This window comes from Chrysemys picta, chromosome 2, assembly GCF_011386835.1.
Source record: "Chrysemys picta bellii isolate R12L10 chromosome 2, ASM1138683v2, whole genome shotgun sequence".
NCBI classification, from domain to species: Eukaryota; Metazoa; Chordata; order Testudines; family Emydidae; genus Chrysemys; species Chrysemys picta.
The window spans coordinates 269,206,185-269,231,363 of record NC_088792.1 but is presented as its reverse complement, the minus strand read 5'-3'; the positions used below and the strand labels follow the sequence as shown (position 1 = coordinate 269,231,363).

Sequence of the window (25,179 nt, the reverse complement as noted above, 5' to 3'; positions counted from 1 at the left end):
GCATAGTGGTTTTTTTTGGATGTTTTAAATTCTGACTCTTTCAGTAAAAACTTAACTTTCCATGGAATTTTCCAATAAATCCAATAACATTTTATTACAGGAATAATCATGAATCTGTCTGTGCTGAACAAATGCAAATGAAGGGAATGTAATTCTCGCATCTATACATATTTCCTAAAAAAATATTTTTTAAAGGAAGACTCCTAGCTTCCTTATTCATTTCCCAATATATAGTGCTCTCAACAGGAGGGAAATCAGAGAGGAAAGTAAATTATCTCCCTAATTTAAACAGGTCATTTTTAAGAGTAAAACTTAGTTACTATAGTAAAAAGGAACTTTAATATAAAAAGTAATCAGCTAGAAATTATAATGTAATGTAAACATTCTTGGTTAATTCAGTAACAATTTTCAACAAACTAGTATTCCATTCATACCACTAGAGAAAGTCCCAGGAAAGAAATTCACTGTATCAAATTCATCCATTCTATTCTGCCAAATGAAATCCAGGATGCATCTTAATAGAGGGTTTAATGAAGAGTTCATTTCATGCTTCTTTTTCATAGAATCATAGAGGTTAGAGAGAGACATTACTTGTTAGCCCATACAGTATGGGAGGAGGGATCGTTCAGTGGTTTGCGCATTGGCCTGCTAAACCCAGAGTTGTGAGTTTAATCCTTGAGGGGGCCATTTAGGGATCTGGGGCAAAATCAGTACTTGGTCCTGCTAGTGAAAGCAGGGGGCTGGACTCAATGACCTTTCAAGGTCCTTTCCAGTTCTAGGAGATAGGATATCTCCATTAATTCAGTAGATTTTAAAATGTTTTGTCCTACTATGATTCGATAATGGGATTTCCTTTGTAATCTATTGCACAGTCTAACAGATCTAGCCATCTTCTTTTGCTCACTTTCATCTTTCCTAATTCTACACCATTTTTGCATTTTGAAGGGTCAAAGGATTTGTCATATTCAAGATTTAGCTTATTCACAACACAACACACCAAACCCATATGATATCTAGGGCAGACTCAACCAGATACATATCAAAGGGAATCACTGTTGACCAGGTGCCAAGACCACTTCTGAATGGAGGTCTTCCAATCCCCAAAGTTTGCCTGCACCTCTTGTAACTGGATTAATGCCTTGGATACATGATCTTATTTGACAGCCTGTTGTTTAAAATTAACTGATGCACATGTGCATGCACCAGTATTGGAACTAATTTTTATTAGATACACAGTGATATGTTCCCATATATTGCATTTGAACCTCTAATATCTAATCAATCAATATAATACCATCAGTGTGATGTCTTACAGGTCATTTCATCAGTGCTATTTGTCTAAACATTTACATATTTTTAATAACTGACATCAGATTTGACAGTTGAACTATCAGGTTTATTCAAAGCAACCTTGCTAAATGGATCATTATTTGCTTCCTTTGACAACCATAACAACACACTCTGGCTAATCTACATGCTTTGAAAAGGTGTCAAACTATATCACAGATGATTTAAAATCTAAAAATATGACAACACTGAAAAGACCTCAGAGTTATCTGTGCTATATGATGGAGGAATTCTTCCCCCTGCCTGCTGCCAAGCCAGAGTATCCAGGCTTGGCTGAGACTTAGGGGCCAGGCCACTGAATAACATTAGCACTTTCCCAAATGCACAGGCATGTGGCCAGTAGACCTGTGTAATACCCAACCACCAACCCCTTCCCACTGGCCCTCCACGCAGTGGACCTCACCAATCTTATTGCAGTTATGGCCCTCTGATGCAACAGACAGAGACAAGATTTACCCCTGTATTTACAGTCCTGTCTCTCTAAAATTCTTTCTGTCCTGTAGGAAGGCAGCAACTTTTACAGGAACGCAATATTTGTAATATAGTATATTACAAAGTATATTATAAAACGGGCCAGATCCTCAACTGGGATACAGCGGCTTTACTCCATGGAATGCAGCCATATCAATTTACACCAGCTGAGGCTCTGGTACATTATATACAGACACGTACACACAAATTCAGAGAGAGATTATACACACAGGACCTGTAGCTCCACTTCCTTGCACCTTATGTAGTCATTTACATCTGATGTGGGTGTAAGCCTTCACCATCCCGACCTCAAAAAAGTGTACACTGACTTTGTACAGGTGTAAATGACTGGATAAAGTCCAAAGAACTGGGGAACATGAACAGATAAAACAGCAATGGCAATTACTACTACTTGGTGTTAATTTTCGACCTTACTAATTGCACATAGCCAATTAAACCACATTAAGGGGTTTGCTAGTTTTCCTTTCCTTCAAGAAAATTTCATAAGATTTAACTAGCTGAATAAAAATTAAGCCTTGGAAGAAATCCTTGAGGCTTTTAGACATACCTGTGGGTCGGTGGAGTACTTTCTGAGGGCTCCATCCTGTTAGAGAATGTTTTTCTTGCAGTGATTGCCTGTTACATTCTGAACATACTCCCCACCTCATATCTGTATTTATGTTTTATCTACTTGCATGTATAAAATGCAGTGACAGGTTAGTCAGATTGGTAAACACTGCACCAGGACTAAGAACTCTGTGACTGTGTAAACATTAACTCTCCTTTAGTCTACTGAAATCTTTGTTTACCGAATACTACTGAAGAAAGAAAGAAAGAAAGAAAGAAAGAAAGAAAGAAAGAAAGAAAGAAAGAAAGAAAGAAAGAAAGAGCCTGCCACGTAATGTTTTCTAATAACATTTCTGAGCCAAAAGGATAGTAAAAATTGCCCAGCCTATTATAGCCAAGATTTACAAAAGTGACTAGTGGCTTTGGATTCCCACTTTGAGACTCCTTAAAGGGACCTGAATTTCAGGAAGTGCTGAGTACAGGGCTGGATTTCCAATTAGGCAGAGTAGGCATGTGCCTAGGGGCACAAGCATTCTAGGAGCACCTTACCTCTCTGAAACTGTGTGCAACATGGAGGTCAGCTGTAGGTGGAGGAGCACCGAAGATGCTGTGCCTATGGACGCGTAAGGTATAAATCCAGCCCTGGCTGAGAACCTGCCTTCTGAAAATGAGGGTGTCTTACCTTGACTTGGGTTATGCCTTTTTATTCCATACAGAACATAGGGCCTTCACTGCCACCTTCCATCTTTGATGATCTCTTGCTGCAGTCTTGGCTTCTTCCCATGTCATTTTGATAGCTTTCAATTCTGCTTTGATTCCGCATTTCCATGTTGTCCTTGGTCTACTTCTTCGCCTCTCTCCCTGGGGATTCCAATCCAATACCTTTCTTGTCATGTCACTCGTGTCTTTCGTCCATGAGTGTCCTAGCCATCTCTATTTTCATTCTGTAATTTTCTGTCCTACTCGTTTCTGTTTTGTCCTGCTCCAAAGCTCTCTGATTTTTTTTCTGCACATCTAATACTAAGAATTTGTCTCAGGCAGACATTTATGAAAAATTCAAGTTTAGATAGTAAACTGTTAATAAGTCTCCAATTTTATTACCATACAGTAAGACAGACTTTACAATTGTGTTAAATATTCAAAGTTTGGTTTGGTGGACAAAGCTTCTATTTCGCTAGATTGGCTTCAAAGTTACAAAGGCATGTCTGGCTTTTGCTATTTTGGCTTTAACATCTTCATCTATTTCATCCTTTTTGTTTACGATGCTGCCAAGAGATGTGAAGTGTCAAACCTCTTCTATGTCAGTCCCAGAAAGTGTTATGGGCGTTTTTTGTTGTGTACTGATTTTCATGGTTTTCATATTCTTGGTGTTAATTTTCAACCTTACTAATTGCACATAGATCTGAAAATTGTTCATTTTGGTTGAATGTCTCTGTGGGTATGAGACAGAAGATTGATGTCTGCAAAGTCAAGGTCCTCTGAGCATCTGTGTGAGAGTCCATTGTATACCCATTGGTCACTCTGTGGTGCCTCTTATTACCAATAAGAAAATTACGGGTGACAAAAGACACCTTTGTCTGATGCTGGTAGCATTCTCGAATGGCTTAGTCAATTGACTATTATTACTTGTCATGTCATATTTTTATAGAAACTGTGGATGATGTTAACAAATTTCTGGGGGATCCCACAGTGGCATAGTAGCTTGCATAAGACCGTTCTATCCACTGCATTAAATGATCTTTGGAAATCTATGAAATTCATATAAAATGGTGACTGACATTTGATCAACAGTTCTATGGTGATACATAAGGTTACTATCTGATCTGTGCATGATTTCTCCTCTCTGTCAGTGTTGTAGCCTTGAATCTACTGCTTTCTTTACTCTGCCCAGGATAATGCATGTAAGTACTTTACTTGGGATGGGCAGCAGTTGAATGCTCCTCCAGTGCAGCTTCACTATTTAACCATTTTCCCACTCATTTGGTATTTATTCTTCTTCCCATATCTTTTTGTAAGAGGCCTCTAAAAATTCTTAAATAGGTATCCAAGAATGAAGGCATCCCAAATCACTAGTCCCTTTTTAAAATGTTGGCCTGTGTTGTGTCTTTCTGCAATATAAATTTGATAAATCGAAACCCAACATGCAATATTAATGTCAATGAAATATTGGAATATAATCAGTGGTGCACACACGTCTAATTATTTAGATAACAAAAACATCCTTTGGTTTTCCCCAACTTGTCTTCCATCAATCACACCCATGACATGCTCACCGTTCCCTGACTGAAGATCTGGTTGATGCTTCTTCAGAGAGGTAAGGGCCCCATTTTCTCCTGCTCTTCCCTCAAGGTTGTTTCCACAGCATTCCAAACCCTTGCCAACCCACAGAATGAGGGAGTGAACCATGATGCTAAAGAGGAACAGTTTACTGGTGTAAGGCGGCGAATGGTCCTGCTATTGTGGGGAACTTCCCTGGCTTCTGCACTATCCCAGTGGAATCGGATCGGAAAAGGATCTGAATTCTCGCCCCAACTTCCTTTACCTCGATGTCTTCCTGACCTCGAGGACTCCTCTTTCAATTTCCCACGTATCAGAGTCCTCGTAACCCTGACAAGCCTGGGCCCAGGATTCCTAGGAGGCTTAATCCGTACTTTTATCATGGTCATTTAGGACAGGAGCGAGGGTGTCCTCAATCTCTCCTCACCAGCCACTTCCCTGATCCACTGATCACTACATTAAGTTTAAACCAAATACAATTGCTTAAACAGCAACTGTCAGAAAAATACAGGAAAAATGGAAAAGGTTAAAGGAACAAGGGACCCTGCCCTACGGCCACAGGGAAAACCATAAACAGCAATCTCTGCAATTTAATGTCCTGCAATGTGATGTGTATAGGTAGAGTAGCGATGAATTAAGTGGGATCCACCGCGTTGGGTATCACATTGTAAAATCAGTGCCTAAGTCATCCAGTCATCTATTTCACTTATTTATCTCATGAGTGAGCTGCCCACTTATATTAAAAAGAGAAGGCTGAACGTTGGGAGAGATGGATGTAAAAATTATAAGGGTCATCAATCCCCAGGCTTTGGGGTGTACACTGATCACTAGCTGGGATGAGGAAGAAATCCCATGGCCAACCTCATAGTACAGTAACTCACATTAAGATGAATTTTTGCTGGAGTTACACCTTTCTCTCTCTGAAGCACCCTTCACTTCTGAAGGAAGGCTATTAGACTAGATGAACCATAGATCTGATATGGCCTTTACTATGCAATTGCAGGCTGGAAATACGACATACATTTTTGAGAGTGAGGGTAATTATCCATTGGAACAATTTACCAAGGAGTCGTGGTGGATTCTCCATTACTGACACTTTTAAAAATCAAGATTGGATGTTTTTCTAAAAGATCTGCTCTAGAAATGATTTGGGGGAAGTTCTATGGCCTGTGTTGTACAGGAGGTCAGACTAGCTGATCACAATGGTCCCTTCTGGCCTTGGCCTCTGTGAATCTATGCTCTTACTTCACTGAAATGGGACAGAACAGCATGTTCTATTACTAACGTCAGTGCTTGCGTTTCCAGGTCTAGCGGGCAACCTGAAGTGCAGAGGCGTAAACCAGACTTTTGTGAATCTCAGAAAGATGTTTGTTTTTATGCAAACCAGTTTAATCATCTGTATTCATTACACAATAATCAAGATATAATAATCTCTCTTCTGCTTCTCTGGTCCTGTTCTCTCACTACAGCTTTAACCCTCTTCACCAGCTGAGCAACCTACATGAGTGATAATGATATCTGGAATATCAGCTAGTAATAAACAAGTGCAACCACACAGCCCCGCTGTTTGCATCTTCATTATATAAACATCCAGTAGACAATAACATCAGTAGCCAAGATGCCACTGACATATAAATTGTAAGCTATAATATTGTTTTATTGTTTTCTCATGCTCTCCCTGTCTGCCTATATCTGCCTTAACCTGTCTTATAAAATAGAATGTCAATTGTTTGGGGGCAGGGACTGTATTTTTGTTCTGTGTTTGGACAGCACCTAGCACAACGGGGTGCTAGTCCATGACTAAGGCTCCTCAGTGCTACTGCAATACAATTACATAAATAAATGAATAACAACAAATTAGATATTTTTAAGAAAACAAAACCAAATTGTTTAATCTCTCTGTACTTCCTCCCCTGTAAAATGGTGATAACGCTTCCTTTCTCTTACCCTTTGTCTGTCTTGTCTACTTAGGCTGTATGCTCCTCCAAACAGGGACTGTCTCTTACTATGTGTATAGACAGGGCCTGGCATAGCGAGGCCCTGATCTCATTTGTGCCTCTGGTCACAACTCTAATGTAAGTAATAAATAACACCAGAATAATTCTGACTTGCTGTCTGCACAAAGCGAGCATACCTTGCTAGTTATTGTTCACATTTAAGTTTCAGGTGAACAGTCCCCAAATGACTTGTTAAATTTGAACAGAAATATTTAAAATGTACATTGAAATCATCACATTGTGCATAAAATTTAAAATATATATAAAAAAGTCTAATAGAGTCATTTTTTTCCAGTGCTCAGAGTCCAGCCCTGCTCTTCAGCTCTCACTGTTGTCAAAGGGAAAATATTCATCAACTTCATTGGAGCAGCACGAAGCCAATCAGTGTGAAACTGTTGGCACTATTAGGCCAGATTCACTTGTCCTCTCAGGCTATTTTCCACCTCTCCAGAGATGCAAAGCAGCCATTAGCCTCGCTTAAGTGACCAGTAAAACCAAGTTGATGGTTGCTTTGCGTCCAGAGCAGCTCAATGCAGCCAGAGTGTGCTGGTGCTTTTTTTTCCCTCGCATGCATACAATGCTGATGAGAAAACACTTTCGTATTTACAAAGGAGGTGTTTGTTTGGGCACTATGATAAATTTAGGTGGGGCTGTATCAAGCAACAAGTCATAATATATCAGCAGCATAATGGAACTAAACAGCTTACAAAAGGAGAGGTTTTTCCTCGGTCGTTTCATTAAAAAATATGACTCAGCTCAGGTCTCGATCATAAAACATTCCTGACTTAGCGCTAACCCATGATTTTATTGGGAGGGCAGGTGGCCCAGTGGTTGGAAGTGGAAAGAAGAAAGCAGAGCTTCAGGATTCTATTCCCATCTCTGTCACTGATTGTCTCTGAAAAGTTATGTAACCTTTCAGGTGGCTCCCTCTTTTAGTAAATATAAACTATTTACCTATCTCACAGGAGAGTGTTGAGAGATGTAAGCAATGTTTGTAAAATGCTTTGAGATCCTCAGATGAAAGGCACTATCTAAAAATCACAAGCCTGCATTTTCAAACTTCGGTCCTAAAGCTAAGCTCTTAAATCCATAGTTAGGCTCGTAAATAAAAGTGTTTTCTAGGAGCCTCCATATAGATTTAGGAACCTAATTTTAGGCACCTGGGTTTGGAAAATTTGGCTGCAAAGTATTATTACTAGTTGTGTTTCAGCTCCACAGAGCTCCACTGCCTTTTGCTCTGTGGAATTTAGAACAAGCCAAATGCCTTCTCCATAATATCTATGTGCAAACTGTATAGTTAATTCCATATAGTTTGCTATATGGTTGAAGCCATGTTGGTTCTGGGATATGAGAAAGACAAGGTAGGTGAGGTAATATCTGTTATTGGACCAACTTCTTTTGGTGGAAAGGACAAACTTTTCAATCTTTGTCGGATCTGGAGAAGGTAACCAGAGCATCCAAGCTAAATACAAGGTGGGAGTCTGCTATAGACCACCAGACCAAGGGGATGAGGTGAACGAAGCTTTCTTCTGGCAACTAGCAAAAGTTACAGTTAGATCACAGGCCCTGGTTCTCATGGGGGACTTCAGTCACCCTGATATTTGCTGGGAGAGCAATACAGCGGTGCACAGATAATCCAGGAAGTTTTTGGAAAGTGTACGGGACAATTTCCTGGTGCAAGTGCTGGAGGAACCAACTAGGGACAGAGCTCTTCTTGACCTGCTGCTCACAAACAGGGATTAATTAGTAGGGGAAGCAAAAGAGGGATGGGAACCTGGGAGGCAGTGACCATGAGATGGTTGAGTTCCGGATCCTGACACAAGGAAGAAAGGAGAGCAGCAGAATACAGACCCTGGACTTCAGAAAAACAGACTTTGACTCCCTCGGGGAACTGATGGGATCCCCTGGGAGAATAACATGAGGGGGAAAGGAGTCCAGGAGAGCTGGCTGTATTTTAAAGAATCCTTATTGAGGTTGTAGGAACAAACCATCCCGATGTGTAGAAAGAATAGTAAATATGGCAGGCGACAAGCTTGCCTTAACAGTGAAATCCTTGCTGATCTTAAACACAAAAAAAGAAGCTTACAAGAAGTGGAAGACTGGACAAATGACCAGGGAGGAGTATAAAAATATTGCTCAGACATGCAGGAGTGAAATCAGGAAGGCCAAATCATACTTGGAGTTGCAGCTAGCAAGAGATGTTAAGAGTAACAAGAAGGATTTCTTCAGGTATGTTAGCAACAAGAAGAAGGTCAAGGAAAGTGTGGGCCCCTTACTGAATGAGGGTGGCAACCTAGTGACAGAGGATGTGGAAAAAGCTAATGTACTCAATGCTTTTTTTGCCTCTGTCTTCATGAACATGGTCAGCTCCCAGATTACTGCACTGGGCAGCACAGCATGGGGAGGAGGTGACCATCCCTCTGCAGAGAAAGAAGTGGTTCAGGACTATTTAGAAAAGCTGGACGAGCACAAGTTCATGGGGCCAGATGCACTGCATCCGAGGGTGCTAAAGGAGTTGGCGGATGTGACTGCAGAGCCATTGGCCATTATCTTTGAAAACTCATGGTGATCAGGGGAGATCCCGGATGACTGGAAAAAGGTTTATGTAGTCCCCATCTTTTAAAAAGGAAAGGAGGAGGATCCGGGGAACTACAGGCCAGTCAGGCTCACCTCAGTCCCTGGAAAAATCATGGAGCAGGTCCTCAAGGAATCCATTCTGAAGCACTTAGAGGAGAGGAAAGTGATCAGGAACAGTCCACATGGATTCACCAAGGGCAAGTCATGCCTGACTAACCTAATTGCCTTCCATGAGGAGATAACTGGGTCTGTGGATGAGGGGAAAGCAGTGGACATATTATTCCTTGACTTTAGCAAATCTTTTGATATGGTCTTCCACAGTATTCTTGCCGGCAAGTTAAAGAAGTATGGGTTGGAAGAATGGACTATAAGGTGGATAGAAAGCTGGCTAGATCATCAGGCTCAACGGGTAGTGATCAATGGCTCCACCTCTAGTTGGCAGCCGGTATCAAGCGGAGTGCCCCAAGGGTTGGTCCTGGGGCCGGTTTTGTTCAATATCTTCATTAATGATCTGGAGGATGGCGTGGACTGCACCCTCAGCAAGTTTGCAGATGTCACTAAACTGGGAGGAGTGGTAGATACACTGGAGGGTAGGGATAGGATACAGAGGGACCTAGACAAATTAGAGGATTGAGCCAAAAGAAATCTGATGAGGTTCAATAAGGACAAGTGCAGAGTCCTGCACTTAGGACAGAAGAATCCCATGCTCTGCTACAGACTAGGGACCAAATAGCTAGGCAGCAGTTCTGCAGAAAAGGACCTAGGGGTTACAGTGAATGAGAAGCTGGATATGAGTCAACAGTGTGCCCTTGTTGCCAAGAAGGCTAACAGCATTTTGGGCTGTATAAGTAGGGGCATTGCCAGCGGATCGAGGGACGTGATCATTCCCCTCTATCTGACATTTGTGAGGCCTCATCTGGAGTATTGTGTCCAGTTTTGGGCCCCAACCTACAAGAAGAATGTGGAAAAATTGGAAAGAGTCCAGCGGAGGACATCAAAAATAATTAGGGGGCTGGAGCACATGACTTATGAGGAGAGGCTGAGGGGCCTGGGATTGTTTAGTGTGCAGAAGAGAAGAATGAGGGGGGATTTGATAGCTGCTTTCAACTATCTGAAAGGGGGTTCCAAAGAGGATGGAACTAGACCAGGGGTCAGCAACCTACAGCACGCATGCCAAATATGGCACGTGAGCCGATTTTGACTGGCATGCTGCTGCCTGCTGCGGTCCCGGCACCCAGCCCCACTCAGCCCCCCCCGCCCACCGCTTTCCCCTGCAGGGGCAGGAGGCAGAAGCTTGGTCCTGCGGCAGCCAAGCTTCCCTCCTACCCTGCTTCTTTCTTCTGTGGTGCTTTCCAGCCCCTCCTCCTCTCCTTCCCTGCGCCGATCAGCTGATGGCCCTTGTGAGGGGGAGGGGGAGGAGCGGCAGCGTGCTCCCTGCTCGTAGAGGAAGCAGAGAAGAGGTAGGGTCGGGGCCTTGGAGAAGGGGGTGGAACAGGACATATCCATTCCAGCCCCCTGCCATGAGCCGCTCAGGGCAGAGGGCAGGGGGCTGGGAGCACCCCAGCCCTCTGCCCTGACCCCCCCACACACACCCAGCCCTCTGCCCTGACCCCTGAACTCCCCCCCACACCCAGCCTTCTGCCCTGCACCCCCCCACACACCCAGCCCTCTGCCCTGATCCCTGAACTCCCCCCCAGCCCTCTGCCCTGATCCCTGAATTCCCCCCCACACCCAGCCTTCTGCCCTGCACCCCCACACCCCCTAGCCCTCTGTCCTGACCCCTGAACTCCCCCCACACCCAGCCTTCTACCCTGCACCACCACACACCCCCAGCCCTCTGCCTTGACCCCTGAATTCCCCCCCAAACCCAGCCTTCTGCCCTGCACCTCCACAACCCCCAGCCCTCTGCCCTGACCCCAGAATTCCCCCCACACCCAGCCTTCTACCCTGCACCCCCACACACCCCCAGCCCTCTGCCCTGACCCCTGAACCCCACACACATCCAGCCTTCTGCCCTGCACCCACACACCCCCCAGCCCTCTGCCCTGACCCCTGAACTCCCCCCACACCCAGCCTTCTGCCCTGCACCTCCACACACACCCCAGCCCTCTGCCCTGACCCCTGAACTCCCCCCACACCCAGCCTTCTACCCTGCACCTCCACACACCCCCAGCCCTCTGCCCTGACCCCTGAACCCCACACACATCCAGCCTTCTGCCCTGCACCCACACACCCCCCAGCCCTCTGCCCTGACCCCTGAACTCCCCCCACATCCAGCCTTCTGCCCTGCACCCACACACCCCCCAGCCTTCTGCCCTGACCCCTGAACTCCCCCCACACCCAGCCTTCTACCCTGCACCCCCACACACCCCCAGCCCTCTGCCCTGACCCCTGAACCCCACACACATCCAGCCTTCTGCCCTGCACCCACACACCCCCCAGCCCTCTGCCCTGACCCCTGAACTCCCCCCACACCCAGCCTTCTGCCCTGCACCTCCACACACACCCCAGCCCTCTGCCCTGACCCCTGAACTCCCCCCACACCCAGCCTTCTGCCCTGCACCTCCACACGCACACCAGCCCTCTGCCCTGACCCCTGAACTCCCCCCCACACCCAGCCTTCTGCCCTGAACCCCCACACCCCCCAGCCCTCTGCCCTGACCCCTGAACTCGCCCCACACCCAGCCTTCTGCCCTGCACCTCCACACACCCCCAACCCTCTGCCCTGACCCCTGAATTCCCCCCCCACACCCAGCCTTCTGCCCTGCATGCCCACACACCCCCAACCCTCTGTCCTGACCCCTGAACCCCCACACACACACACCCAGCCTTCTGCCCTCCACCCCCACACCCCTCTGCCCTGACCTCTGAACCCCCCCACACCCCCAGCCCTCTGCTCTGCACCCCCACACACCCCTGGCCCTCTGCCCTGACCCCTGAACCCCGCCCCAGGTCTGGGGTCCCGGCTGCCGGCTCCTTGCCAGCCGGCATCCCAGCCCCAGGCCCTGCTCAGCCCGCTGCCAGCCTAGGTGAACAGAACCCCAGGCTGGAAGCGGGCTGAGCAGGCTGGCGACGTAATATCAGCATTTTAATTTAATTTTAAATGAAGCTTCTTAAACCCTGTTTTGAAAACCTTGTTTACTTTACATACAACAATAGTTTAGTTATATAATATAGACTTATAGAGAAAGATCTTGTTAAATGTATTACCGGCATGTGAAACCTTAAATTAAAGTGAATAAATGAAGACTCGGCACACCACTTCTGAAAGGTTGCCTACCCCTGATCTAGATGTTCTCGGTGGTACCAGATGACAGAACAAGAAGTAATGGTCTCAAGTTGCAGTGGGGGAGGTTTAGGTTGGATATTAGGAAAAACTTTTTCACTAGGAGGATGGCGAAACACTGGAATGGGTTACCTAGGGAGATGGTGGAATCTCCTTCCTTAGAGATTTTTAAGGTCAGACTTGACAAAGGCCTGGCTGGGATGATTTAGTTGGGGATTGGTCCTGCTTTGAGCAGGGGGTTGAACTAGATGACCTCCTGAGGTCCCTTCCAACCCTGATATTCTATGACCAGATTGTTAAGCATAAGACGTTCATATATGCTATAGAAGACCACTTAAAATGAAGGGTTAGCAGGCAGTTGGATGTGTTATAAATTATTGTAATAAGCCATGAAACCAGTGTCTCTGTTAAGTCCATGGTTTTTAGTGTCCAGCAGAGTTCCAAAGCTCATCTTTTGAAGGTGTTGTGCAGGTCTCCTTTGAGGATGAGGACGGATTGGGAGTGATCGCTTTGTGAAAAGTGTTCACCCATGGGTGAGAGGGTGTTTTTATCTTTCATCTTTTTCTGTTGGAGTTCATTCGAGTTCATACCTCAACCATCTTGTCTAGCTCATTCTCATTATGTCAGAACCTTAACACAGAGCTGCTCCCAAGTCTCTTTAAAGCACTAAAACTATGTTATCAGAGGGTAAGTGACACTTAGTAAATAAATGGAGAACTTTAAATGGGCTGGTATAAACTGGTATATTTCAATACACTTCAATGGAGTGACACTCCTGGCATAAGATGAGGGTCAAGCCCTAAAAATGAGATCATCTGGGAGGATACAAATAATCTGTTTTGTAATCAGAGTAAAGGCATCCAGCTTACAGTCTGAGTGAAAAGTGGCACAAAGATATGGTGGATCATCATTTAATATTTTTAAAATAGTCCCTTTAAGCAGAGTGACCTTCATAAATCATACTGCAGAGCTGACTGGGGGCAGAGACAAGGGAGACGCAGGCATGTCGAGCGTCCATGCCTGACTAACTCATCTAAAGCATATAAGCCACACATAGTAAATATTTACAGCAGCATTGGTGATTTTTGTTTTTTTTTTTTAATTTAGCAGTAAGCTTGTTGCAGAGCCAGACAATGACAGGGTCTGGTTGGGAGCCGGGGAAAGGCTGCATCGGCATGAATGCCACTCTTCTAACAATCAATATGCTGTAAGGGTCTTAAACTGCTGGATGCTTCGATGCGACACGTGTTGAATTTGGAAAAGCAAAATGAATCCTTTGTGAAAGTGAAGAACTGCATTAAATTTCCCACCCAGGGGAATCTTGGCTGAATGCTACCCCAAGCAATGTTCACCTGATCGCAAGAGGACAAGATGTACCTAGCTCTTTTTACAATTGTTTTACTATCAGGTGTGTTTTATGATCAGAGTAAAGCATTGCAATGCACAGGGGACTGGACTGGGGCTAAGGAGACCTGAGTTCTAGTTCTGGCTCTGCCACTGATTTGCTGGCTGGCACTGGGCAAGTCAGTTCACTTCTCTGTGCCTCCCACCCTTTGTCCTGTCTGTTTAGAGCAGAGGTGGGCAAACTACGGCCCGCAGGCCACATCCAGCCCTTGGGACCGTCCTGCCTGGCCCCTGAGCTCCCAGCCGCAGAGGCTAACCCCTGGCCCCACCCCTGCTGTCTCCCCACAGCCACACGGGGAGCACTCTGGCTCGCCGCTCATGCCGGGCTGCGCGGCTTGCACCCGCCCACCTTCCAGGCTTTCCAATAAGCCAGTCCTGCCGCTCTGAGCAGCATGGTAAGGGGGTGGGGAGCGGTGGGGTTGGGTAAGGGGTAGAGGGCCTTGGGGGGCAGTCAGGGGACAGAGAGTGGTTGGATAGGGGGTTGGGTCCCGGGGGCGGTTAGGGGTGAAGGATCCCAGGGGCAGTCACAGGACAGGGAGCAGGGGGCGGTTGGATGGGGTGGAGGCTCTGGGGGGGAGCAGTCAGGGGCTGGGGAGGTTGGATAGGTGTGGGAGTCCTGGGGGGCCTGTCAGGGGGTGGGGTTGTGGATAGGGGTCAGGGCTGTCGGGACAGGGAGTGGGGGGGGAAGGGATTGGATAGGGGGTGGGGTCCCGGGAGGGGGCGGTCAGGGGACAAGGAGCAGGAGGGGTTGGGGGCTCTGAGGGGGGCAGTCAGGGGGCAGGAAGTGGGAGGGGGCGGGGGCCAGGCTGTTTGGGGAGTCACAGCCTTCCCTACCCGGCCCTCCATACCGTTTCGCAACCCCTATGTGGCCCTCGGGCCAAAGAGTTTGCCCACCCCTGATTTAGAGTGTGAGCTGTTTGTACAGTGTCTAGAACAATAAGGCCCCACTCTCAGATGGTGCCTGGGAGCCGCTATATGAACCAGGGCCCCATTGTGCCAGACACTGTACAAACAGAACAAAAAGACAGCCCCTGCCCCCAAAAGCTTACAGTCTAAGTGTATAGAGAGAGGCAAAGGGGGGAGCACCAGGAAACAAGGAGCCAATATAGACTTAATCTGAAATTATTGCTTAAACTGAAGCACAATGGTCTGTATCACATCTTCCCTCTCTCTCTTCCTCTGTCTAATGTAGTGCATGTAAAATGCACAGGAATTTCTGTCTCTGCTGCTTCAGTATCTAAAGTCTATGATGTGAATTCAGGTGTTTTATTCTGGGAGGCCAGGATATGAGAGGGTTGGTTAATGCTAGTATATCCTTCACTTAATAATAATATTAATCCCTACCTGAAGAACTAACTGCAACCTCCTCCTGAGGAGATGTGTTTTAAGGGGAGAGCACGTAAGGAACCATTCCAGCCACAACCCAGCCATGCATGGAGAAGGCATATTCTGGTCTCAGAACTGGAGAGTGCTGGAGGGAGGGGAGGGAGATGAGGCACAACTGAGGCTATGGCTGCAGCACTGTCTCTGTCTGAGGGTATGTCTTCACTGAGGGGGGAATGGTATGTTTTTACCAGGGGATAACTAATGTGCATTCATTATCCAGCCATAAAAACATAATGGAGACAAGGCACGCTAGTTTTACTGTCAGGTAAACATGGCAAGATCAGCCACAGACAGGGGTGTAGTGCTGACCACACCTAGCTACCTGCTGGTAAACATTACAAGGGCCTTGCCTCCATTTAGGATTTTACAGCAAGATAACTATTGGGTGTTTGTTATCTTGCTGTAAAAAACCCACCCTTGTGTCAGTGAAGACACAGCCTGAGCTGCAGGCCAGCATTGGGAACCTGCGTGGTGTCATGTTAGGGTATGTCTACATTGTGAGCAGCAGTGAGGCTCAGAGCCCAGGTTGATGGACTCAGGCCCGTGCTTCTGCACTAAAAATAGTTGTGTATACGTTGCAGTTCGGACTGGAGCTCAGGCTCTGAAGCCTGGGGGCGGGAGGGGAGAGGGCATGTGACAGTCTATACCCTTATGTTCACCCCTTTTTCAAGACTATGATACATTTTGTACAAAGTATGCCTTGTGAGGTATCATTTGAAAACTCATAATTTGATGATCATTATTGTCCCAGTAAAATACCTGTGGCAACATTGTATCTAAAGTTATAATATTCTACTGTATAACATTACTGAGACATGTTCCAAGTTTAGAAAAGCAGGCACAGACCAGTTCCTCAAAGACAAAAGGTAAACTGACACCTCAGCCAGGTGTCAACAAAATCAAATGGACCATCACCTGGTTAAGCAGCCATTCTTTGGCAGGAAAAAAGGTGTGAGCAAAAAATGTACATTTTAGCACAGAAACAGCTGGAGATTCCCATCCCCACAGACTTCTTGTCTCCTGAACCTCAGCTGGAGATGATTTTCAAAGAAAAAAACCAACTATAATAAAGGGGAACAGATGCCCCAAAAGGTCTCTTCCCTTCATCTCTACTCATGGCATCAACAACACTTGAAGGACAAAGGAAGCATCATTGGACTGGGGGAGGGATCCTGGCAGAAAGGAATTCAGCCAGTAGGACTGCTAGAACATGTGGCGAGAGAGACTTTTTCTATGAAATCACTTAGCTTGTTAATTTAGGTTTTAGTTGCGTTTTACCTTTTATTTCTTTGTAACCAATTCTGACTTTTATGCCTCATTCCTTGTAATCACTTAAAATCTATCTTTGTAGTTAATAAATTTGTTTCATTGTTTTATCTAAACCAGTGTGCTTGGATTGAAGTGTTACGGAAAATCCATTTGAGATAACAGGATTTGTGCATATCATTTCCTATTAATAAAATGACAGACTTTATGTGAGCTTGTGTTGTCCAGGAAAGGGCTGGGCAGTACAAGACGCGCATTTCAGGGGAAAGTCTGGGAATTTGCTGGTTTTGCACTGCAGTGTAATTTATGAATGACTGACGATAGCACCCATACGGTAGAGCTGGGAGTAATTTACCTGCTGGAGGCTGTGAGAGAGCACACCAGGAATGGTTACTCTCACGGCAAAGCGGTGTAAAAGGCACCCCAGGTTGGAGAACAGAGTGGACACGACAGTTCAACAGGCCAGTTTTCACCCTGCGGGATGTCACAGAGTGAGCTTCGGAGCCCCAGCTCCAGCCTGAGTCACAACATCTGCACAGCTATTTTTAGTGCCATAGTGTGATCCTGAGTCTGTTGACTCAGGTTCTGAGGCTTGCTGCTGCGGGCTGCCACTTCCTGTGTAGATGAACTTTTAATGGCTAGTATCTGGGGGGCGTGTGGGCCCTGCCCTCTTGTGCACCAGGATAGCTGTACAAAGTGCAGCAACTATTAAATCTTTCCAGGTAGGATGCAAAGACTTAGGAGGAAGGATGGCCTAGTGATTAAGGGACTGGTCTGAGACTCAGTAGATATGAGCGGGGCTTTAGACTGAGCTCTGCTGCCCACAGCCTGTGTGACCTTGGGCAAGTCACTTAGGCCCAGGCCCTCTCATTCAAAATCAATGGAAGTGAAGTGCCTAAATATCTTTCGGAGATCTTGGCCTTAGTCTCTCCGTGTCCCAGTTCTCCATCAGTAAAATGGGGATAATACAATGTCCCTACCTCACAGGGGTGTCGTGAGAATGAATTCATTCAGGTTTCTGAGGTTCCCACATTCTATGGTGATGAGGTCCATAAGTTCTTAAGGCGGGAGAGATTTAAAGGTGGTGTAAATGACACTGCCCAGAGGTCAGGAGGCATTGTGCATTATTAAAGTGTTCACAATACTATGGTAATGAGTGAAGTGTATGAGAAATTGATGTCTTTCAAATGCTCCCACCCATCTCCACTGTGTTGGTGGAGCCCTTCTCTCTCCCCTGCATAGCTCAGCCTCACAGGAAGCATGACTGATCTCTCAGGCTTTATCTACACTAGCACTTTTGTTGGCAAATCTTTTGTGGGTCAAGGGTGTGAAAAAACACCGCGCTGACCAACATATTTTTCACTGACAGAAACACCAGTGTGGACAGTGCTATGTCAGCAGGAGAGCATCTCCTACTGACATAGCTACCGCCACTCGTTGGAGTGGTTTAATTGTGTGGTGGGAGAGCACTCTCCTCTCGGCATAGAGCGGCTACACAGGAGAACTTACAGTGGCACAGCTGCAGCGGTACAGCTGTGCTGCTGTAAGGCCCATAGTATAGCATAGTCTAATTGACAATTAAACTTCCTGCCTTATATTGAATTGGCCTTACTCTATTCAGTAGTATCAATCTTGGGCCAGAAGTTCAGTGCAGCTCAGCCATGCTGGGTGGAAAAGTTCACTTGTAAGCCACCTTTTTGCTCCCCTGAGTCCCAGGGCTGCCAGAAGCTGATTTGGCCCCAGATGTAACTTAGAGCAGCCTCAGGACTGCTCTGAGTTATGCAAGTTATAATGGCCCGCAAAGGGGCTATTATACCACCCAAGGATTGCTGGACCACTATAGTGCTCCATCTTCCCCCTTCCCCAGCCATGCTCCCTACCCCAGCAGTGACGGGGGGTGGCATAGAGCCAGTATAGCCAGATACACTCCACCTGGGGACTTATGCCAGGGGACTCCCCAGGATCTGCTGGGTTTTCAGCTGCTTTGTATTGGAAGATCTGAGCAAAGCAGCCAGACAGGAGGCACTAATCTAGCCTCTTGTAGCTACCTTGAGTGACCTCTTCACAACGCTATGACATCTATTAATCTCAGTCATGATCAGCACTCTCTCATTCTTGTTAATCAACTGGCGGTCTAATGCCATGTTAACCCAACAACCATTTGGAAAAAGCCATTCTTCATAGTCAGTACCCAATTATCAGTTATGCATGGATTAAAAAACCACAGAGATGGAGCAATGAATACACTGGGGCTCTGAGTGGGGCAGTGAGACTCTGCCTTGCACCCAGTGGGGGCCACTGCATCTAGCCAGGGCCGCCCACAGGGAGGGGGCAAGTGGGGCAATTTGCCCCAGGCCCTGGGCCCCACAAGAATATAGTATTATATAGTATTGCAACTTTTTTTTAATGGAAGGGGCCCCCAAAATTGCTTTGCCCCAGGCCCCCTGAAGCCTCTGGGCGGCCCTGCATCTAGCCATGAGGGTAAAAGCCCAAAGCAGTGCAGTAACATACAAAGCAATGACAGTTTGCAGATTCTCTGCCATTTCTTCATTAATGATGTAGAATGTGAGCAGCAGGCCCATTAAACTGGCTGCTAACAAAGATGCTTCTATTTCATTAATACTTTGCGCAGGAAATTTACCTCTGATATGCAGAGGGGCTATATTGTCACCAGTTGAAGCCTTATTGCACTGAAACAAAAACAAACTGTTTACTGTGAGACGTGCCTGGCAGCTTAGCCTTCTTCCTGCATTTAATCTGCCGTGAGATTCTCTCTCACTAGGCTACCAGTTCAAACATCATTTGGCAAGTTCAGCTGGTTGGTTTCCAATACCAATACTACATTCCAGCCTGACTCTGGAAAATATTCAGCTCCACCCTGTTTTGTTGAGCCAGACATGCTAACCTGCATCAACCCAGACCCAGGGTCAGAACTACGCCCCCAAAGCTGCAGACTTAACTGCAAACAGCTCAGCAAGTATTCCTGTCTCTAGCACCAAGACACCCAGTTCCCAATGGGATCCAAACCCCAAATAAATCCGTTTTACTGTGTATAAAGCTTATACAGGGTAAACTCATAAATTGTCCACCCTCTATAACACTCAGAGAGATATGCACAGCTGTTTGCTCCCCCAGGTATTAATCACTTACTCTGGGTTAATTAATAAACAAAAGTGAGTTTATTAAATATGAAAAGCAGGATTTAAGTGGTTTCAAGTAATTACAGACAGAACAAAGTAAGTTACCAACCAAAACCAAACAAAACATGCAAGTCTAAGCCTAATACATTAAGAAACTGATTACAGATAATATCTCACCCTCAGAGATGTTCCAATAAGCTTCTTTCACAGATTAGACTCCTTCCTAGTCTGGGCCCAATCTTTTCCCCCGGTACAGTCCTTGTCAGTTCCAGCAAGCATCTTAGGGGGAAGCTAGGGGTTCTCATGACTGAAAGCCCCCTTTGTTCTGTTCCACCACCTTTTATAGCTTTGGCACAAGGCAGGAATCTTTTGTCTCTCTCTGGGTTCCCACCGCTCCTTCTAAATGGAAAAGCGCCAGGTTAAAGATGTATTCCAGTATTATGTGACATGTTCTTAGAGCCCCCCTCCATTCTTCCAGGACTGGCCTGCATGTATGCAGTGTAGGCTTGCAGGTAAACAGAGCCATCTACAGTCAATTGCCCTAGTCAATGGGAGCCATCAAGATTCCAAGCCACCATTAATGGCCCACACTTTGCAAAATTACAATAGGACCTCAGAGATATGCTTCATATTTCTAATTTTAGATACAAGAATGCACTACATACAAATAGGATGAACACACTCAGATTATAAATTTTGTAATAATACCTTACAAGAGACCTTTTGCATTAAGCATATTCCAGTTATGCTTATGAATGTGAATATAATGTATTTCCATAAACATATGGAGTGCAATGTCACACCATCATTCAGACACCCTTTTCTTTTTACTTCTACAACAGAAAGATAAATCTGTCCCATTCTGTTGCACACAAAATTGTCACCAGGACTGTGAGAAGCTAAGAGATTCAGCTTCAAGAAATCTTCCAGGCAAGAACTGAGCAATGTATGAGTGAGGAATATGTCATGCTCCGCAGTGGTTTAATAAAGTTATGCCCAATCTCTAGGCAATATATAATTCAGTGGCAAAAATTACATTTGTCTGAGGTCTAAGTTTTACTACATATTCCCTTTTTCATGCTGTTCCCTCCTGCTACCCATGTCCCAGGAGTCCTCTATCTCCACATTCAGATCTCTCATTAAGACACACTTTCTTTTACTCAGCTTTCCATCACTGGTCCATTCTAATTGTGTCTGTGGAAGCCCTGGTTTCTTTTCTTTTAATTGTTTTCCATATCCATCTAGTTTAAACTGGGTTGGGAGTTGGGGCCTACTAAAATATGCATTTGATGAAGTGCTATGAATGCCTACTATATGGCACTACCTAAGTAATATAATACACCTCAGGAACAGGGGCAAAAGCACTCTTAGATTAAGGAGCTAGTGACAGTTTTAAATTGATATCTCAAGAACCATTAGGGCTAGCCACCCAGCTTTCTAACAGTATAAATGATTCATTTCTAGCCCTGGCAGGTCTTGAGATAGTGGACCTCAAAATCACTTCTTTCTGATTACCCTCTCCAGAGGCAGATTAAGGTTTTGTGGGGCCCTGGACCAGAGCAAGTGGGGGCCCCTCCCCATCCCTTCTGCCTGCAGTCCCCCTTCCCACCCCCTCACCCTTCCGTGGAAATGGGGTCGGGGCACAGGGATTTGCCTTATCCCACCCCCTGCCTGGCGCTCCTGCGAGGGAGTGGGATCAGGATGCAGGGGCTTCTCCCACTCCCCAGCAAGAGTGCCAGGTGGGCAGAGCGGGGCAAGCCCCCACACTCCAACTCCACTCCTCGGCAGGAGGGCCTGGCGGAGCAGGGCAAGCCCCCACGTCCCGTCCCCACTCCCCGGCAGGAGTACTGGGTGGGGGAGTGGAGCAGGTCAGGACTCAGGGGCACCCATTTTTCTGGGCCCCCCCAATTGGCCGGGGCCCCAGGCCCGGGTCCTGTTGACCCAGTGGCTAATCACAACTCCCGGGTTCAGTTTTGGTATGATTTTAGAGAGCCCTCTTGAGAACTGCCACAGCTACTAGCCAATGTTTAATACCATCTGAAAGTGTGGAACTGAAACTTTCAGTTGGTATGAGATTAATTTCTAATCCCAGCAGTTCACAAAACAGCTGGTGCCACAATCATGTCAGAGTTAAAGTAGAAAGAAAACCAGAAAGTTCTGCAGTTAGATGCTGATAAGCAGTCAAAAGTTCAGGTGCTTCATCCAGAACTTATCCAATTCTCATGAGCCTATTAAATTGGGCTTGAAATCAGCCTCTTTTGTGGAAATGCAGCAGTTCTGCTTCCAGTTACTGCCGTAGCCAGGAAATACAAACACTCATAAGAAGAAAAAAAATTGTTACAAGCCGCCCAGACCACTAAAGAAAAATCAGTTTAATCAAAGCAGACTGAAACCCTAAATGCTCCAGGTCACCTGAAAATTCTGGAAAGAAGCTTTTCCCATCGCCACATTCTATCACAGACAACTGCATGCCATTATTCAAAGCGGTCACCTCCATACTACACTGCTAAAAAAGCTGTTCAAACAAAAGCTTTGTAAAATGAGCATTGTAAAACCACAGCCCCAAACCTACGTCCTTCTGCACTGGTAATCACCACCTAACAAACTCCTTTAAAAACAACCTGCCTTGCAGGGGTCAAACTCAAAAGAATTTGCTGTTCTCAAGAATGAATCAGCCTGTGTAAATGATGGAAACAGGATGGTGAACCAAACAAACACTTCTGTTTCTATGGCATTTATCAACAGCTGTTCTGAGGCAGGGACATTCAGATATTTGTCAGCAATATGGCTGGAATCAAGACTAGCTTAAAAATCACTGGAGATGAAGAACAGCCAAGAAGCCCGGCTTATAGGGGCACATGGGTGCAAGAGGCATCCAAACAACAATTACAGGTTAATGTCAAACCTCAACCGACTCGAAGCAAAACATATCAATTCAGTTCAAACCAAAACTAAATGTTTCAGTTCAGGACTGTCCATTTCAGAACTTTTTGTTCCACGAACTTTTCAATTTTTCAGTCCAATTCAGGACAAAGAAATGCTGAAATATTGGAATTTCCCACAGGATGGAAATTCCACTTTTTGCTCAGCTACATTTACCAGTTCAAAGAGAAAAATCCTGAATGATCCTACTTGCAAAGGATCAGCACCAAAACATTGTCTTTTGGGATTCAGTGTGTGTTTTATTGGGCGGAGAAGGGGTTAAATACGATGCAAAAATGAAGCAACTCTAAACAGGATAGAACATATTATATGAAAAAGATCAGTGGAGAAATGAATAATGTGTCTCCTGTATATAAACATACAGTAAAATAATTCATATCCTAGCCCTATAAATCAAGAAAGACGGATAATATATAATTCAAGCCACCTAGTTTATCCAGCATCTCAAAAAGATATTTGTTGCTAGAACGGTTAGTTCCCTTTTCCCCACACTGCAATCCCTAAAATACACATATGGGATTTGTGGACTGAATAAATATGACTATTGCTTCATCCAACCTGGTATCATCCCTTCAGCAATGACCAGTACACGATGCTTTAGAAAGAGTGAAAGAACCCATCGCCTAGCAATTCTGCAGTGGGTGTATAGACCTTAACCAACTCCCACTAAAGTCAATTAAAAGACTTTTATTGGCATCAGTGAGGACAGGATTTAATGGGGGCAAATCCCTTCCTGATGTCAACAGTTACATTTATATCTTAAAGCATTCTTCAGCATGCACAGTTACAAATACACCTCTACCCCGATATAACGCTGTCCTCGGGAGCCAAAAAATCTTATAGGTGAAACCCGCGTTATATCGAACTTGCTTTGATTCGCCGGAGTACACAGCCCCCCCCCGTGCCCCGCCCCCCCGAGCACTGCTTTACCGCGTTATATCCGAATTCGTGTTATATCGGGTTGCGTTATATCGGGGTAGAGGTGTATTGTCATGAAATCACCCAGACCTTTCAAAACAATCCATCCACAATATGTGACTCATTGATCTCTTAGAGCAGTGAATATAATTGCACACATTCACCATGTTCTGCATGAAGAGAGATTTCCTTTAGTTTGTTCTATATGTATTCTCTTTAAGTCATTGAGTGACCCCTTGTTCTCATATTACACCGACTTACATTGTGCTTCTCTCCTGAGGATTTCATAGTGCTTTACGAGAGCAGATATTAACAGCTCTTTACAGATGGCAAAAGTGAGGAACAGAGAGGCTGACTGAATAGTCACACAACTAGTCAGTGACACAGTCAAAAATATAAATAATAAACATAGTGCTTTCCACCTGCCCTGCTCAAATGACCATATTATGAGATAGTAAAAAGGATGATGTGACAGAGAGGTGAGGTATGGATGCTAATTTTCACTTTAGAAAGGGTTACTTTACTTTTTTGTCATGAGGAATGCACATAGCAACGCTCTTCCCGGTCTCTGATAATTCCCTGAAGAAATCCACTAAAACTCCTAAAATAAACTAACATTAACTGCAGGGTATGCGGTATTCGCAATCATTACAGCCACTTGCTCTGAGCCTGACATCACTTTAAAAGCATCTATCTTGGACAATGCCACAATGTGCAACAGAATCAAGAAGTCCTTCACCTTAAGATGCAACACAGACAAGCCTAATTTAATGGTATCTCCAACTTTTTCATTCTACAGATCACTTTGTAAGAGAGAGGGATGCTTTTGTTGACCACTTCTCCCACAGTCTAAGGTTTCCAATAGTGCTTGCTAAAGTTATATATTATTGCAGACAGTGAAATTACAGAGTTGTTAAGTTAGTGCTATCAGAAACCCTGAGCTATACAGAACTAGGTAGTTGGGAAGGGACATAGTCTATAAGAACATTGAGCTACATTGGCAAATTTGAGAAACAGATATTTGCATAGCCCTTGCCTGCATAGTTTCAGCATGGGCAATCAAAAACCCAAAACTCCAGTGGGCTTGCACCATCTCCACACAGCTAACGCACTGTGCCATCTTCCACCTCTACTTCTATATTCTTCTAGACTCTCCGTATTATGAATCTTTGACCATTAGCTGTGATCTTTCCACTCCATGGAAAGATCTGGACATAGACACCTTCAGCCTCTAATTCTAAATGGCCCAGCTTCACTACAATCATTTGAATGACATATTTTGAACAGTATCTCAACCTTACCTCAAAAAACAGCCACAAAGGTAGGCAAGGATCCTGGATGGCCTATGGAACTAAAAATGAGATTGAGAGCCACCTTTGGCCAGCAGATTACCATGTCAAACCCAGCCCAGATCAGTAGTGATTGATGTTTGTTACCACCTAAGGACAGTTACAGGTGGCTTTTGGTAAAATGGGTATGATGGCCTCAGTCCATTTCCTAGTCGACAAGTGTCCACTTCATGGAACCCACCACTACAACAGGTGCCTTGGTTGGCAGCCTCTGAAGTTGGATGCAGACAGGAATGGGCCATGGAAAGGAA

General features: G+C 45.3%; 1 protein-coding gene across 2 annotated transcripts in view; it reads right to left on the bottom strand.

The window, feature by feature from the left end:
• FER1L6 (fer-1 like family member 6) overlaps window positions 1–25,179 on the bottom strand; it is a 147,034-nt gene that overhangs the window by 113,563 nt on the left and 8,292 nt on the right. The window contains exon 1 of one of the 2 annotated variants that reach the window (XM_005288782.5): window positions 2,387–2,548. The exons of the other annotated variant lie outside the window; for it this stretch is intronic. Coding sequence (XP_005288839.3) covers window positions 2,387–2,421 — 35 coding nt within the window. The 5' untranslated portion in view covers window positions 2,422–2,548. Of the gene's footprint in view, window positions 1–2,386; window positions 2,549–25,179 lie in introns of those variants that run through there. 2 annotated transcript variants of the gene reach the window in all.